This window comes from Mastomys coucha, unplaced genomic scaffold, assembly GCF_008632895.1.
Source record: "Mastomys coucha isolate ucsf_1 unplaced genomic scaffold, UCSF_Mcou_1 pScaffold7, whole genome shotgun sequence".
NCBI lineage: Eukaryota > Metazoa > Chordata > Mammalia > Rodentia > Muridae > Mastomys > Mastomys coucha.
Window position 1 is genome coordinate 103,841,027 of NW_022196913.1, and position 18,625 is coordinate 103,859,651.

General features: G+C 37.0%; 1 protein-coding gene across 2 annotated transcripts in view; it reads left to right on the forward strand.

Annotated features, from left to right (window-relative positions):
• The window catches only part of Efr3a (EFR3 homolog A), a 90,751-nt gene that overhangs the window by 54,356 nt on the left and 17,770 nt on the right, over positions 1 to 18,625 (forward strand). For both annotated transcript variants that reach the window (XM_031359634.1, XM_031359635.1), the window contains exons 8-17: positions 4,177 to 4,255; positions 7,489 to 7,624; positions 9,907 to 10,068; positions 11,853 to 11,967; positions 13,176 to 13,227; positions 15,033 to 15,205; positions 15,642 to 15,717; positions 16,451 to 16,612; positions 17,254 to 17,385; positions 18,316 to 18,383. In XM_031359634.1, coding sequence (XP_031215494.1) covers positions 4,177 to 4,255; positions 7,489 to 7,624; positions 9,907 to 10,068; positions 11,853 to 11,967; positions 13,176 to 13,227; positions 15,033 to 15,205; positions 15,642 to 15,717; positions 16,451 to 16,612; positions 17,254 to 17,385; positions 18,316 to 18,383 — 1,155 coding nt within the window. The remainder of the gene's footprint in view (positions 1 to 4,176; positions 4,256 to 7,488; positions 7,625 to 9,906; positions 10,069 to 11,852; positions 11,968 to 13,175; positions 13,228 to 15,032; positions 15,206 to 15,641; positions 15,718 to 16,450; positions 16,613 to 17,253; positions 17,386 to 18,315; positions 18,384 to 18,625) is intronic.

Below are 18,625 nucleotides of genomic sequence, written 5' to 3' on the forward strand. Positions count from 1 at the left end.
TCTAGAAAATTGTCCATTTCATCCAGGTTTTCCAGTTTTGTTGAGTATAGGCTTTTGTAGTAGGCTGTAATGATTTTTTTTGGATTTCCTCAGTGTCTGTTGTTATGTCTCCTTATCACTTCATTCTCAATTGATGAACACCGAATGACTGAGAAGCACCTAAAGAAATGTTCGACATCCTTAGTCATCAGGGAAATGCAAATCAAAACAACCCTGAGATTCCACCTCACACCAGTCAGAATGGCTAGGATAAAAAACTCAGGTGACAGCAGATGCTGGAGAGGTTGTGGAGAAAGAGGAATATCATTTCTGATCTTGTTAATTAGGAAACCATCTCTGTGTCCTCTAGTTAGTCTGGCTAATGATTTATCTGTTTTGTTGATTTTTCTCAAAGAACTAGCTCCTGGTTTGGTTGATTTTTTTGTATAGTTCTTTTTGTTTCTATTTGGCTAATTTCAGCTGTGAGTTTGATTGTTTCCTGACTTCAACTCCTCTTGGGTGAATTTGCTTCTTTTTGTTCTAGAGCTTTCAGATGTACTTTCAAATTGCTGGTGTATGCTCTGTCCAGTTTCTTTTTGTAGGCACTTAAAGCTATGAGTTTTACTCCTAGGACTGCTTTCATTGTGTCCCATAAGTTTGAGTTTGTTGCAGCTTCATTTTCATTAAATTCTAGAAAGTCTTTAATTTCTTTCTTTATTTCTTATTTCTGATCTTAAGAATATCAACATCCATTGATATTCTTAAGCCCCTCAATCAGAATTCTCAGCTGAGGAATACCAAATGCCTGAAGAATCACCTAAAGAAATGTTCAACATCCATTGATATTCTTAAGATTGTATGACATCAACCCAGGGTTTTCTGGCTTTCATAGTCTCTGGTGAGAAGTCTGGTATAATTCTGATAAGCCTGCCTTTTATGTTACTTGACCTTTTTCCCTTACTGCTTTTAGTATTCTTTCTTTGTTTTGTGCATTTGGTGTTTTTATTATTATGTGGCGGGAGGAATTTCTTTGCTGGTCCGTTCCATTTGGAGTTCTATAGGCTTCTTGTATGTTCATGGGCATCTCTTTCTTTAGGCTAGGGAAGTTTTCTTCTATAATTTTGTTGAAGATATTTACTGGCCCTTTAAGTTGGAGGTCTTCACTTTCTTCTATACCTATTATCCTTAGGTTTGGTCTTCTCATTGTGTCCTGGATTTCCTGGATGTTTTAGGTTAGGAGCTTTTTGCATTTTGTGTTTTCTTTGACTGTTGTGTCAATATTATCTATGGTATCTTCTGCACCTGAGATTCTTTCTCTTATATTTTGTTGGTGATGCTTGCATCTATGGTTCCTGACTTCTTTCCTAAGACTTTTATCTCCAGAGTTGTCTCTCTTTGAGATTTCTTAATTGTTTCTACTTCCATTTTTTAGGTCCTGGGTGGTTTTGTTCAATTCACCTGTTTGATTATACTTTCCTGTATTTCTTTAAGGGGTTTTTGTGTTTCCTCTTTAAGGGCTCCTACTTGTTTACTTGTGTTCTCCTGTAATTCTTTAAGGGATTTTTGTGTTTCCTCTTTAAGGGCTTGGAAGTCTTTATCTGTGTTCTCCTGTATTTCTTTAAGGGAGTTATTCATGTCCTTTTTAAATTCCTCTATCACCATTGTGAGATATGATTTTAGATCCAAATAGTGCTTTTCTGATGTTTTGGGATATCCAGGACGTGCTGTGGTGGGAGTATTAGGTTCTGATGAAGCCAAGTAGTCCTGGTTTCTGTTAGTAAGATTCTTGCGTTTGCCTTTTGCCATCTGTTGATCTCTGGTGTTAGATGTTCTTGCTGTCTCTGGCTGGAGCTTGTTCTTCCTGTGGGTCTGTAAGCCTCTGTCAGCACTTCTGGGAGATCAGCTCTCCTCAGGTAAGACCTGTGTGCAGTGGGCTGTGGATCAGTCTTCCCTTCTGAGTCCTGAGGTCAGAATGAACCCTGGAGACAGGCTCTCCACTTGCAGGGAAGGGGCAGAAAGGTCTGTGCAACTGCAGTCCCTCCTAGGTAAAGAGGGAGGTAGGAACGATCCTGTGCTGGCTGCCCTGCCACTTCTGAAACTTGTGACTCCTGGCTGGTCCGCCTTAGAAGGTCAACAGAGAGAAAATGGAGATCTCACCTGAGTCTCTGGGTTGGTGCACTCCCAGAAGGCAAGCTCTCCGATTGCTGAGAAGGGGCAGAGAGGAGCCATTGACTCTTATACATCTTGGAGATGGTTCTCAGACTTTAGTGCTGCTTGTTTTACTTGGAATGGTTGTTGTATCTTTGATTTTCTAACTAAACTCCTAAAGTTAGTATCTACTTAATTGTCTTTGTTTCATTCATTGAAGCCCTCTCAGGGATGTCAACGGAATATGGCATAATAAATTATAATAAGACTAGGCACAGACTTTCATATTAAGGCTGGACAAGGCAAACCAGTAGGAGGGAAAGGGTTCCAGGAGTAGGCAAAAGAGTCAGAGACAGCCCCACTTCTACTATTAGGTATCCCACAAGAACACTAAGCTATACAACCATAATATGTATGCAGAGGACTTAGACCCATATTGGCCTCCTGATCGTCCATTCAGTCTCTGAGCCCTTCTGAGCCATGGTTAGTGGGTTCTGTGAGCTAGCCCTCCTTCCTCCTTTTTCTGTGGGGGTCCCCTAAACTCCACCTAGTATTTGGCTGTGGTTCTCTACAGCTGCTGGATGAAGCCTCTCTGATGAGAGTTGGGCTAGGCTCTGGCTTCTAATTATAGTGTAATTTCACTAGGAATCATTTCATGGGCTCTTTCTCCCTTTCTTTTGTTCTTTCTTTCATTCTTTCTTTTTTTTTTTTTTTTTTTTTTTTTTTTTTGGCCAATCATGTTTTGATTCTATCTTAGGCCTCTGGGATATCTAGCCTCTGGCTCCTGGGCCTACAGGCAGTGTCATCCATGGGCTCCCTCTTCTGGCATCCATTTCAATTTGAATTAATTATTTGTTGGCTATTACCTCAAGTCCTGTGCCACCATTACCCCAGCATATCTTTCAGTCAGGACAAATTGCAAGTTGAAGGTTTTATGGCTAAGTTGTTTTCCTAGTCCAACCACGAGTCCAGTTCAGACTTCTTATCCCCCATTATTAACAGTCTTCTATAGGGTCACCCACATTGATTCCAGGGTGTTTCCATTGCACTAGGTTTCCACATCATCCCTGATATTTTGCCCAATTCCAGTTTTCTCTCCAAGTACTCCCCTCCATCCTCCCCTACCCCTCCTCTCATGCCCCTTCTGTTCCCATCCCTACTGTCCTGCAGTCCACCTGTAAAAACTATTCTATTTCCCCTTCCCAGGGAGAACTATGTGTCCCCCCTTCAGCCCTCCTTGTTTCTTAGTCTTTCTGGGTGTGTGGATTCTAATATTGTTATTCTTTTCTTATAGTTAATACCCACTTACAAGTGAGTACTTGGCATGTTTGCCTTTCTGAGGCTGGGTTTCCTCACTCAGGATGATTTTTTTTTTTCTAGTTCCATCTAACCTCTCACTCTAGTTAGCCTGAACCTTAGGTATATGGTTGACATTTCTGGAAAAACATGCTTCTTATAGCTCTTTGAATTCAGAGCCCAGACTAAGACAAGCAAAATTTTGACAGTCTATTTCTATAGAATATACCCCTGTTTTTTTGTTTAGGTTTGTTTTTTAATTAATTTCTTCTCCATTTGCTTGTCTATCTGGGGAATGCTGTCTTCTAGGCTTCTGAGTAGTGCTGGAACTCTATAGTCTGATCTGACAGCCTATGCTTCACAAATGCTTTCTCAACTTCACTGTAACTTACACATTTGACACTCTTGACACCACTAGTATGGTGATGAGATGGAAGGATGTGTATCTGCATCAAGTCTAGTATTTGTTACTATTGTATGGCCAAGGTTGTCAGTTAGAAATGTATGCCATAGTTCTGAAAGTAGAACCCTGATTGTTTGTTTTTTGAGACAGTATTTTTCTGTGTAGCCCTGGCTGTCCTGGAACTCTCTCTGTACTGTTGACCAGGCTGGTCTCGAACTTAAGAGATCCACCTGCATCTGTCTCCTGAGTTCAGGGATTAAAGGTGTGTGTCACCATGTCCTGCTTTTTTGAAGGTTTTAAAGTAAGATGTGATTAAAACTGAGTTCTTAATTTGTAATTGTTATTTACAGGCATTTAGATCATCACAAGCTGTGGGATCCTAATGAGTTTGCAGTTCACTGCTTTAAGATTATAATGTATTCTATTCAGGTAAGGTTTAATCAACTGTTCGTTTATTAAAAGAGTAATGATCATTCTGATGGATGAGCATATTATCAGACAAGTAGAACACTAACATGCAGAGCATTGTTTTTGTTTTGTTGGTTTTTTGAGACAGTTTCACTCTGTAGCTCTTTCTGTCTCAGAACTTGCTGTGTAGCCCATGCTGGCTTTGAACTCAAAGAGAACCACCTGCCTCTGCCTCTTGATTGCTGAGATTAAAGGCTTACACTATCACACCTGGCACAGGCATGCGCTTGCTTGTTTTATTATCAAGACAAAAATATCTAATAAGAGGATTAGATAATGTTATGGGCCACTTTTAATTGTACAGTTATTTAAGTCATGTATTTTGTGTCTCTGTTATGCAGGTGAATTGGTATTGGTTTCATCTGTTAGAACTTCTAGTCTTTAGAGAATCTTCTGTGTGTTGTCTTCGACATAGGACTACTTTGGGGCTTTTTTTCTCCTCAGAATCTGAACAGACATGATTAACTCTTAATTGAGATGGGATTTCATGTCTTCAGATTTGGATTTTTCACTGTGATTTCTTTTTAATATATTATACTATTTTAAGCAAATCCCTTGTAAGTAAAATGAATATGGGTCCTAGTTTGCTTAGGACAGCCTTAATATATATAGTTACTAAGAATATCCTCATCCTCAATTACAGAAGTGCCCTGGTCAGACAGTAAATTAAATAGCTAAAACAAGTCATGCAGCTTCCCAGGCAAGAAACTCAATTTCAAGTTGTTGTTGTTGTTGTTGTTAATGATGGTAATAGTGGTGTGTGTGTCTGTGTGTGTGTGCCCTAAAGTTTAAACATAGCTTTACATAAACCAAACTAAACATTGACTGACTTCTTCCTTGAGGCCATTAAGAAATTACCACTCTGAAGACAGAATATCAGAAATATCTAGATACCAATGACATTAATACCAATGGAAAGAACTTTGTAGTTTTGAGCAATAGCTTCTTTTTAATTTTTTTTTAATATTGCATGAATGCTCTGTCTGCATGTACACTTACATGCCAGAAGATGGCATAAGAGTGTGATCATGAGCTACCTTGTTTGCTGGGAAGTGAACAGAAACTCTAGAAGAGTAGCCAGTACTCTTAACCACTGAGTCAACTCACCAGCCTCTTCTTTTTAATTTTTCATTATAGTTTTATTTTCCTGGTTGAATATTTTTATGCAGTATTACATACATTAATGAGGTTTCCCATTCTACTTTCCTTCGCCTCTCTAGTTAGTCCCCTTACTTCACCTAGACAGTTTACTTGATTTTCTTCTCTTCTACATGTGTATGATTTTATGTATATGATGTATACATGCACATATACAATCTAGGACTCACATTTGACTTATTATTCATTTAATTTAATTAGGGTACATCTAGTTGCGGACTCTATTTTCCTTCAGACAATATAACCTCATTTTTAATGGCTGGAAAAAAATCCATTGTATATGTATACCACATTCTTAATATAAAGTCTCCACTGCAGATACAAGAAAGAAAACCAGCTTGGGAACAGGTCTATGGGTCTGTTGAAAGGAGGCAGAGACCGAGATTTGGGGATGGTGTCACCTTGTTCTCTTTGTTCTAGTATTGTGCACAGTAGTGAACTCACTCACGAGCAGGTGACACTGATAGGTTTTAAGGGCAGGAGGCAAAGCTCTGTTGGCAAAGTACGTGCTGTGTAAATGTGAAGATCTGAGTTTAAGCCATTGAGCCTGTAAAAAGTGAAGCATGGTAGCACAAGTTTACGGTTATGGCGCAGAAGAGGCCATCCTAGCTGAATCACCGCCTTCCAGGACAGTGTGACTGACTATCCTAAAGGAGACAGGGTGGATGGCAAACCTAAAAGTTATACCTGAGATTTACTCATGGCCTTCATATGTACTCGCAGAACACAGTATAGTACTGGGGGGAAAAAAAAGAAACATGGTCTCAATTTAAAAGCTTTCAATCAGGAATGGAAATAAACATTTTTTCATTATATGGAAGGCAGAAGTAGGTGGATCTCTGAATTTGGTGCCAGCCTGTTCTACATAACAAATTTTAGACCAGACAGTACCATGAAGGAAAACCCAGTCAAATAAATAAATAAATAAATAAATAAATAAATAAATAAAAATAAGGAAGGAAGGGAGGGAAGAAGGAAGGAAGGAAGGAAGGAAGGAAGGAAAGAAAAAAGGAAGGAAGGAAGGAAGAAAGGAAGGAAGGAAGGGGAAAAGAGAAGAACGACCTGGAGTTCACTGCTTTTCTAGCTATACTGTTTGTTCATTTGCATGAGCATTTGTTTTATGTCCTAATATTTTTTTTACTGCTACTTAACAAAGACATTCGTGAATCTTCTACTTTAAGTTTTGTCAGCTATACACTGATAGTATTTTCCCTTTGACACTAATTTGTGGTTATACAGGTTTTGACTAGAGAATGTTAAGGTGGCCATAGTAAAATTTATCTATTGGTGATATAGAAGTAGTGTAGCTTTCATAATTGATTTTCTCTTTTTGTCCTTTTATCAAATTACAGGAGTATATTACATATTCATGAAATTCTCTAAAAGTATAAAGAGATTAAAATTTCTCATAAATCTTTTGGATGCCAGTGCTTAATATTTAGTTATCTATAGTTTTAGTCATCTTTGCTTTTAATACATTTGTATGTGTGTGTGAGTGTTGAATGTGCACATGTGTGTACTTTGACATGCATGAAGAAGTCAGGACAATTCAAGACTGTGTTCTTATCTTCTACTTGTTGAGGTAGGTTCTCTCTCTCCTTCCCTCTCTCGCTTTTAAAATTATTTTTATATTATTCATGTGAGTGTTTTGCATGCATATATGTACACCACATGCATGCCCAGTGTCTACAGAATCCAGAGGTAGGTGTCAGATCCTTTGGAACTGGAGTTAAAATCAATTGTGAACTGCCATGTTTATGTTGGGAACTAAAGCCTGAGTCCTTGAGAAGAGTGAGTAATCTCAATACCTGAGCCATCTCTTTAGCCCCACCGCAGCACCACCAAGTTAAATACAGCATTTGGTAATTTCCTTTTTTTGTTCAAGATGTCATAAATAGTTTACAATATCACTGTGTATTCTTTAAAGAAATGGTTTTTGGCAGTCACATGTAATAAATACCAGTCCCTTCTGAGGAAGGACCACATCATGCCTGTGCATTCTTACGGATGTACCATGTACTGTTTGCTTCCTTTAGGCTCAGTATTCTCACCACGTGATCCAAGAAATTCTTGGACACCTTGATGCTCGTAAGAAGGATTCTCCACGGGTTCGAGCAGGTATCATTCAGGTTCTGTTAGAGGCTGTCGCCATTGCTGCTAAAGGTTCCATAGGTGAGTACCAGGAAAACACACAAAGGATGCAGTAATAGTATAGTCTCCTCAGTATTTGTATGTGAAGTACCCTTTAAGATCGCTCCACTATTTTCACATGGCCTGTAATTTGAGTGCACATGTGATTAGTCTTTCCTTTTTTCTCCCCACATTCTTTTCCTTGTATTTCTTTTAATAAAGGCTTTAGGATATGATTTGTATACTGAACATTGTATAAATATAGACTTACAAAGTGATGCAAGTCAACCCTTTCTCGCTGCCTGTCTCTCTCACTCTCTGCTTTCCCCTCTCTCTCTCTCTCTCTCTCTCTCTCTCTCTCTCCCTCCCTCCCTCCCTCACTTTCTCTCTCTCTCTCTCTGCCTCCCTTACCCTTCTCAATGGTACTAAGTTTTCCACCTAAGGCCTTGCACATCCTAGACACGTGTTCTACTACAGAAATATATCCAAGCACTTCTTAGTTTTTATTTTGAAATGACATCTTAGTAAACATTCCAGGCTACCCTTGAACTCACTATGATAACCATGTGGGCCTTAAGCTTAAAACCTTCGTACCTTAGCCTCCTGAGTAGTTGGGATTTTAGGCATGCACTACCAAGCCTAATTCTGGTTCAGAGGTCCTAGTCCAAAAGTCCAAACTCTGAAATGCTTCAATGGTAAAACCTACTGAGTACTGACATGAAAGCAGGTCACAGTTGATTTAGTGCCCTAACACTACAACCTCACAGTACTGTTGTGATGAGGAGTATAGGAAACACTGATGAATTTGGTTTTTGTATGAATCCTGTCTCTAAACTATGCAATATAGCTGTTACTATCAACAGAGAAACATATATGTGAAGGCCTTCTTCCATGTGTAGTTTACTTAGACAATTCTAATTCTGTACTATAAACTGACTTTGATCACATGGGGCCTGAGATAACCAGGGATCAGAAAACTGGAGGAATGTGAATTAGCAAAAGCAGAATATTCTGTGGTCCATTTTGCTGGAATGTGTGGGAGAAACAAGAAGTTACAGTGCAAGTAATTCATTCTGCAGTTCAGGAGAGCTTTAAAGACTACAGGTATGCTGCAAAGTGTAGGGTTGGTTAAAGAGAAGTACCATCACTGTTTTAAGTATGAGGAAAAGAACTCAACCTTGCTCAGCATGCCTGGGAAGCTGGACAGTTGTAGGGAACCTAGGCAAAGATCTTGATGTGTAATGCATATGTGATTAGGGAAGTGAGGGACTGTGATAAAGGTATGGAAGCTAGAAGCAAAGTCGGGCTATGGTGCTGTTGCTCAATAGTGAAGTGGAAGCCTTGTTTATTGGATATTCTAATATTCCTTCAATGCTAAATAAGAGTGAGCACTTTGGTATATGGATCTGTGATTATTTGTCTTGTAGTTTATCTCATAAAGATGAAGATAACTAAGTCTAGTGGTGTACACTGTTAATCACAGCACTTGGGGAAAAGGTTGATTTTTGTAAATTCAAGGATAGCCTATTCTACAGAGTTCCCAAAGAGGCCCTGTCTCAAATTTAAAATAGGGATAGATAGATAGATAGATAGATAGATAGATAGATAGATAGATAGATAGATAGATAGATAGTTGAAGCAAAGGTATTAGCTGGCAGATTAGTTTGACATATGAAATGGAACACAGGTGATAATATTGACTCATCATGTTTACTGATGCCCACTGTGTGTTAGGTGTAGTGAGCTAAGGTCTATGTATGGGGGCAGTATTTAACAATGGCTTCACTTCTGGAGAAGTTTGTAATTGTGTGTGGGTAACATATGGAACCATTAATTAACGTGTAATATGATAGAGAAAAAAAGCAGAGAAAACTCAGTTCACTAGAACTTGGCAGACTGAAGAGTTTCTGATAATTGGGAAGTCTTATTTATCTCGGAAGAAATAAAAAAAATTTCCGTCACAATGAACTGTGTAACTTTATGGATTCAGCCCTCAGTCAAATTACATATCATTTTAGTAAACATTATTTTATATAGACAAAGTTAGATCAGTAGAAAGATTTGGATACTCCTTTGTGTGTATGTATTTGTGTAGGTACATGTGTGTATTTGTGAAGAGCAACTGGTTCCTCATAGATACCAAGAACACATTTGTAGTGTGATGGTGAGACTTTGTTATTTAGTTAGATAACCTCAGAAAAATGAATATGATAGCTCATAAATTATTAGTACGGTTGACGGAAAGAGAAAGTAACTGTAAAGTCTGCTTAGAAGTTTGAGTGTCACTCTTGGGTATATTGACTGCCAAAGATGATCTGACACAGGGCCAACAGTGCTGGAAGTCTTCAACACCCTGTTGAAGCACCTGCGGCTCAGTGTAGAACTGGAAGCCAACGACTCCCTGAAGGGGTCTGTAGGCAGTGTCACCTTAAGCTCCAAAGACAACGATGAGAAGATTGTGCAGAATGCTGTCATCCAGACAATAGGTATGTGATTCAGTTCTTAAGTCTATGCATGAAAGCCACTGCACGGTGATGCAGGATGTTCTCACATAATCTACTGCCTTGTGCTGTGCATTTGTCAAAGTGCAGTCATGGTGTAGATCTCTAAACGCAGCATGAAAACCCTGTCCTTTACCCATTTGTACCTGCTGTTGACATTTTATGCCAGTCATTTCATTTGAACTCTCTCATCGCTCATGTATACGTGTGTCCATGAATGTTTATGAATATGTGTCTATAAGAAAAACATGCATACATATTTATTTTTAAAAATAAATTTAGTAGGTATAGTACGTTGCATATATCACGGTCTTTTACTTCCAAATTCCTTTATTTTAATTGAAAAGAATTTCTATACAGTACATTCTGATCATGGTTTCCCCTCCTCTGTCTCCTCTCAGATCTTTCCAACCTCCCTGCCTGCCACCAAACCCCATGTTCTTTCTCTCTTTTTAGAAAGCAAACATGCAAACAAACTAGAATTTTTAAAATGAAAAAGAATGAACACAACTAATACACTCACATAAACACCCAAACAAAACCCAAAAAAATGCAAGATCTGAATTCATAATATATAGACAAGACCAATAAGACAATAATCAAACAAACAAAAAACACAAACAAAGCAATAAGAAACAAAAAGTCAATAAAAATCCAGCTGACTTTGTGTTAGCTATCTACTGCAGTACATTTGGCCTGCTCTTAAGTATGGTTAATATACCCAGTGAGATCCCATTGAAGAAAGCTAATTTTTCCTTTACTACTAAATTCTTTTTTTTTTTTTTCCAGTTGGCTTGTGCTGATTCAGTTTTCTTTTTTTTTTTTTTTTTTTTTTTTTTTTTTTTTTTTTTAATTTTTTTTTTTATTTTAGATATTTTCTTTATTTACATGCGAATTTCTCCTTTCCCAGTTTCCCCTCCAAAAAACAAAAAAACAAACAAAAACAAACCCCTGTTGCCTCCCCCCTCCCCATGCCTGCCACCCCAACTACTAAATTCTTAAGTATATTTTTCCACAGAAAAAGGGTTTTTGTTGTTTTTTTTTTCTTAACGTAACCAAAGTTTTCAAAATTGTTAAACATCACTATTATTTGTGAGTGCTTACCTTTTCTTATTCCCTTTTCTCTGAGAGGAAGCTAAAGCAAGGATCTAGGCTTAGAAGGTTATTGTGAGATTCTGATTTTTAGGTGTTGCCTAGAGTAATCTACAGATGAGTATTTATTACTCCGCGTGTGGAGCAATGTTAAGGTCATTAAGTCCTGAGTGTATATAGTCTATGGTTTGGGAAATTGAGGTTTTCTGGTATTTAACAGCACAGGATTTTAGGTTCACAATCTGTATATATGCTAAAAACTACTAACAAGTTTATCTAAATATTTATATTTGATATTGGATAGAGGAGATTATAATTTATTTAGCATTATATGTGGCTTGAACCCAGTCATTGTTTTAATCTATTAGCTCTGTTTAAAAGTTTAACTTTGTGGGCCGGAGAGATGTTCTGGAGAGATGGGTCAGGGGTTAAGAACACTGTTCTTCCAGTGGACCTAGGTTCGATTTCCAGCCCTCACATGGAGGCTAACTACCATGTGTAACCTCAGATATCCTCCTGTGGCCTCCCTGGATTCCAAACATGTAAGCTGTACCCAGACATTTGTGTAGACAAAATGTCTATGTATACAAAATATAATAAAATAATTTTTAAAGTAGTTTTGGATTATATGGGGAAATTACCATTTTTCAATTAGTTAAATTTGTCTTTATTTATAGGATTTTTTGGAAGTAACTTACCAGACTATCAGAGGTCAGAGATCATGATGTTCATCATGGGGAAAGTGCCTGTTTTTGGAACATCCACTCATACTTTGGATATTAGTCAACTAGGGTAAGTTCTCAAACTGTAAATGAAGTCAGTGTTAGATTACATTTTCTTTTTACTCAAGGAAATGTTAGTGTTTTGAAATTTTGATACTAAAAAGCAACAGTGTTTTCTTTGGTAGTAGATCATTAAGCTATTAAAGCAATGCTTAACATTCATTTTGGATCATTTTAAACTTACAAATTCTTGGGTTTTTTTTTTCTTTCTCTTTTATTGACAAAATGGAAGATTTATTTAGCCTGTGCATTGTGTGTCTACACATATGTATTGTAAAACTGAAAATTTCCTGAAATCTTAAAACATTGTTAGTGAATCAGGAATACTTACTTAGGATGTAAATGATCCCTCTTTATAGATTTGATTTCATAATATACTTAAGCCTTAGTTAATGTGTGGAAGTAATTTCATTATGACATATAAATGTACATAACTATTGGGTTGTCAGAAAAAACTTGTTAAAACTTTTAAGGATATGGAAATCTACATATACAGCATACTATAGCCCATCAGTCCATATAGTCAATAAAGTGCTAAAAAAAAAAACCACTGTCTGCTGGAGAAAGTGGGATAGGACTGTAAATATGGTAGGGGAACATGTTTCCTTAACAAGTGGGCAAGAGTGACAGCTGAAAGAATTAATAAATGGAAAAGGGGGTATTAGTGACAAAATGATTAAAATCCAACTGAAGAATATTCTATTCTTACAAAAGTTACTGTAATTCTATCTTTTTGTGGGGAATAGTGTAAGTGTACGTAGTGTGCGATGTTCAAATAGATCGAAGTAGCATTTACATCTCCATTTTTAATAATCATAACTGTCATCTTCATGTTGGATAGTTGGCATATCTGCATACTCCTAGGTCACTTGTCTTATACTTGGAGGATTTAATCTTCATGTTAGCATATTAGTTTTTGTTCTTGAAGACCCAACTCAATAACTTGAATTTTTTTGTTTAAATTATTCATATATATATATATATATATATACACACACACACACACACACACACACACATATACACACATACACACTTAATTCATATGAAATTTATTTTAGTGTATAAAGCAAGTCATGGCATAATCAATTATAAAAATAAATAAGATCTATTTAGCCAGTGAGAATAAAGTTTTAAAATCAGAAAAAAAGTATTTTAAGTAGGTGAAGTTATAAATGTAAATTAGTATTAGTAACACCAATACTTTGTATATTTCAGGGATTTGGGAACGAGGAGGATTCAGATAATGTTGCTGCGATCTTTGCTCATGGTAAGGAATTTAGTAGACTTGAGGGCACATCCCTTATGTTACTGAGAAGAGTGGCATCACTGCCAGCTCCCTACCGTCCATCCACAGTAAGAATCTGGCTGGTTATTTCTGCATTTGTTCACTTGAGTACCTCTCCCTTCATCTTCTGTTCTGCCTGACTTCTTACTAGTCAGCACTTCTCTCTCCTGACATTTTGTTTGATATTCATTATGATCAAGTTTAGAGAAGTCAGAAACAATTTCCATTTTGTAGATTGAGATAAGTATTATGCTCAAAGGGGTTAGGAGGACAGAATTGAAGAAGTCCAAGGTCACTGAGCCAGACACTAGAATTCAGATATGAAAATCCATAGTGCCTTCTATATACTGACCAGATAATGGCTTGTTGCTGATAGTATTTGTAGTTTTAAATTACGGTAGCAATAGATAACAGAAAAGGGAATAACAGGTCCTCTGGTACTGTATAATAAATATGCTCACTTTTTTCTTTCTTAATTTTTAATTAAAATGTAGTTACTTAATTTTTCCCCTCCCTCCAACCCCTTCTGCCCTTCTTGCCTTCAAATTAATGCACTCTTATTCTTTTGTTATTATGGTTTTATATATATATGCAAATGAACAAACAAATGAAACTTGCTGAGTCCATTTATTGCTCATATGTATATGTTTTAGAGGTGACAATATAGGGAGTCTCTGGGGAAGATTAATTCTCCCTCTCAGCAGTCTCTAATTCCCTGTAGCTCTTCATCTAGTGGGTATGGCCTTGAGAGAGAATCCCTCCATCCACATTGGCTGCTGTCAAATAGCATGTCTGATACACTATTTTTTTTTTTTTTATCTCCTGGCATCATGTCAAAGACAAAGCAGGGACTGGTTTTTCCAACCAGTGTCTTTGAAATTCATTTCAGAGACCTTCCTTATCCATCTTATTATACCCTGTGTTTCACGCTTGGGCACAGGAGAATCTTCTGTGGTTTCAGGTTTAATTCCCTTCCTGGTGCTTGCTATATAGGATTTTGAATCTTGTTGAAGTGATACTTACCAGTCCTTTCCCATGTGTCTCTTTTATTTGTTGTGTCTTACTTTAAAACATCTTCGTATTCTGATGATATAAACATTGTTGCTTCAGTTTCCGTATAAAATTTTCTAAGATCTGGCTCTAATTCTTTATAGAAAACAAATTCTGCAAATATTAAAATACCACCATACTTCTCATCCTAATTATACCAGTCAGCTTTGTGAATCCTTCCGTGGCATAGATTTTAAATGTTTAATAGCACTTAAGTATATTCTCCTTCAAAGTTTAAAATTGAAAGAAGTTAAATATTATCCCGAGTATCAAATTGAGTAACAAAACAAAATTTTCCAAACTGAAGATAAGTTGCTATTCCTGAGTAGATTCGTTGAAAATAACAGTTTGCAGGGTCAGACTTTGCTGTTTTCCACCTGTACTCCTGTAAATGTGTTCTTCCTTACCTGTGCCCTGGCTTTTCTGTGTAAGGGTGTGTCAGCCTGCCTGACAGACAGCACTCAGGACAGATGTGACAGACATGCAGTACTTGGAGTTGAATCTGCACATGGGACCACATACCATATATATGATATGCATCTTAACTTGTTTTAAATACTAATCCTGACATACTAACATCTTGACTGTCCTACAGGTTTCCTTCATATATTTCTTTAGGCTTGTGCCTATAGTTTCTGTTCCCCAGACAAAATTTTGTGATTAAAAACAGTAATGTGATAATTTTGCCTAAGGACTCAAGAGAACATCGTTGTTTGTTAATTTCTCCTTGTAATCAGGTGACTTCTGGATACAAAGCCAAGACAATTGTGACTGCACTGCCCGGGTCATTTCTGGATCCTTTATTGTCACCATCCCTCATGGAAGACTATGAGCTTAGGCAGTTAGTTTTGGAAGTAATGCACAACCTAATGGACCGCCATGACAATAGAGCGAAGCTCCGAGGCATCAGGTGAATCACCACATTGGGAGGGGCTCAACCTCAGGAGAGCTTTCGGTCTTCTCCGTGTATTGGAATCTGTGTGTGGGTTGGGGAATGTGTTTAGTTGGTATCAAAATGATTTATTAATTTGTTTTAAAATAATGTGTTTGAGTGTTATTCCCTGTGCTCTGCAGAGGGCTAATATGGTGATGACTGTGCACATGGATTAACTGGTTTTACTTTACTTTTGCTTTAAGCCTACAAATGGCACTATGAAGGAAGATAATGTAACTCTTAGTTAAGCATGATCATCCAGTAATATCATTTCATGTAAACATTTAAAATGTTTGTACATGTGTCACCACTCAAACTTCTTAGTTCAAATACAATACAGTCCTCCACAAGATACAGTGTATCTGAGCCAAATGTGCCATTCATTAAAAATGATTGATTGTATTGTTTGTAGAATAATACCAGATGTGGCTGACTTGAAGATAAAAAGAGAGAAAATTTGTAGACAAGATTCAAGTTTCATGAAAAAGGTGAGGCCACTGTGTGAAATGTACCTGAAGTGCTTCAGATTGTCAGGTGACTTTGTACTGTCTGCAGCCTTAAGTGAAGCCGTAGCATTGGGGGAGAAACCCCCTCACTGACGCCCCAGCCTCACACTCCCACCACACTTCTTACCTGTCAAAGTGCACATGCTAATTTAAGAAAAAAAATCACTGTATATTATGAAATGTAGATGCATACATATTACTGTTTTTTATTTTAAAGTGAACAACAGTATAACAGAACCATCCCTTGTACCCCATTTTTCTAAGTCCGTACTCTTAGAGGGAATCTTAGAGGGATTTTATTACTATCTCGTTTTATCAGTTTTTGTATGTTGAATGAAAAGAATCATAAATTATATATTCTTTTATATTTAATTTTTTTCAGTTTAGTTGTGTTTTGGTGAAATTCATCTTAACTCTATTGGTGACATCATACATATTATAATATATGTGGTGTAAGATAATCCAAATTATGCATTTGTTGGCTGATGCTTGGGTTTGTACCTGTTGGAATACCATAAGTAATTCTGCTGCAACTATGCTTGCATGTGCATTATGCTGTACAGTTCCCTTTCTCCATGGCGCCCCATATAGGAGATTGATTAATAGCTTTAAATGATGCAAATTCACTAGAGAACACCAATTTGCTTTGTGCAGTCATTGCTCTTATGTGTACTACAATGTTAGCATACAAAGTTACCTTTTCTGTATCTTTCAGAATGGGCAACAGCTATATAGGCATATATATCTGGGCTGCAAAGAGGAAGACAACGTTCAGAAAAACTATGAGCTTCTTTATACATCTCTGGCTCTGATAACTATTGAACTTGCCAATGAAGAGGTGGTTATTGACCTAATTCGATTGGCCATTGCTTTACAGGTATGTTTTTATAACATTCCACTGAAGAAAAAATATTTTTAGTGAAGTAAATATCACTTATAGAAAGATAGGATGATTTAAGATTAGCAAATCTTGCTGATTTTTGATTAGCAAGGTTTTTGGTTATAGATTCAATTACAGAGAATATAAACTATGTACTAAAGTCATTCACAACCTTTTAGCACTTGATGAAAAAGACAGTCTTTGTACTTATACTTCCAGTCTACTGGAAAGGGTAATTTTTAATAATTGTTACATGTGTGTCATTTTTAACATATCTATTTATTTTATGTAAATTCATGTTCTATCTGTATGTTCTACACCAGCATGTCAGAAGAGAACATCAGATCCCATTACAGATGGTTGTGAGCTACCATGTGGTTGCTGGGAATTGAACTCAGGACCTCTGGAAGAGCAGCCAGTGCTCTTAACCATTGAACCATCACTCCAGCCCACGAAGTGACATTGTTTAGTTGGAGTTGAGTGTTACATAATAAAAGGGCAACATGTCGTGCATGCACACACCCACCATGTCTTAATGTCGGCTATCTAGACTATATTCGGTTTCCCAGTGGAATTCATAGAGAATATGATGCAGTGTACGAACTTGATCTCTCCAATGTGTTTATTTTCTACTTAAGGATAGTGCAATTATCAATGAAGATAACCTGCCAATGTTTCATCGTTGTGGGATCATGGCACTGGTTGCAGCCTATCTCAACTTTGTGAGTCAGATGATAGCCGTTCCAGCATTCTGCCAGCATGTTAGCAAGGTGAGAGATTTAGAAAAGTTCCCAAACCTGGTTTTTTATAAAAACAGCTAATTTCTGAGTGGTTAACTAGATAGATGGATGGTCAGACAGACAAATGGATGGATGGACGGACGGACGGATGGATGGATGGATGGTTTCTGTGAAAATATGAGGTTCTAAATCAAAAGTATGGTTAGTAATGTCATGTTTGGGTAGTTACAGTTTTTAAGGTTGTTGTTGAACAAAATGGAGTGTTTTCCTCTCTTCTACTGAGCTTTTGTGAATCTTGTCATCTACAGCTCTATTGTTTATTTGTACATTGAATTTTATCATCTTTCAGCAGTGTTTAGCTTTCTTCAGTGGTCATTCCAGTTACTGATGTGATTTCGTATCTGTTTCAGAGTCCTTAACTTAATGCAACAGGAACATGCCACCACTGAAAGCCTTGGTCAGAGAACCTCATTTTTATGAGAATTTGTAGCACATTTTGCTAAATGTAGGTTTTTGGTGCATTCTAACAGTTCGTTCATTTAGAACTCATCTGCATATTTGAGACCTTGGTATTGTTAAAGTAACCAGACCCTTTAGGGAGCCACCCTTCCCAGGGCTATGAACTGCGGGCAGCTACTGAGCACACAGAGGGGAAAAGAGCTCCTGAAGAGCTGCTACAATAAGTCTGTATTGTTTTGCCACTTGGTCTGTTTCTTCATAGTATGTTTAAGCAAATTTGACACATCATTTTATTTTATTATCAGCCTTTTGGTATGATAATAAATGACTCTTTAGTATTATCTGAAAACAAAATGAACTTAGTTTGAATTCAGAGGTAGACTTGTAGTGCTTAAAGGTATTTTTCAGGTTTGTTTTTAGTTATTCTGTAAATGTTCACTGTAATGATCTAAGAATTGAGATTTTTAATTTCAATTTTGTTCTGTGTTTGCTTGTTTTCAGGTTATTGAAACTCGAACTATGGAAGCCCCTTATTTTCTACCAGAGCATATTTTCAGAGATAAGTGCATGTATGTGAATTCTTCATATATGAAGGAATAGAGAGAGAGAATATGTAAACTGGTCTGTTTATAGTGATTACAAAGGAGTAATTATTGTTCTAGTTTCACTTATCCTGACTGCCTCATTTCTTTCACTTAATTCATATAACCTTTCCTTACATAATAAAGTACTTGCACTCTATAGATACAGATATGCACATAGTCCTATAAATACCAGCTTTATCCTATTTTGTAAAATGTGATAATAGATT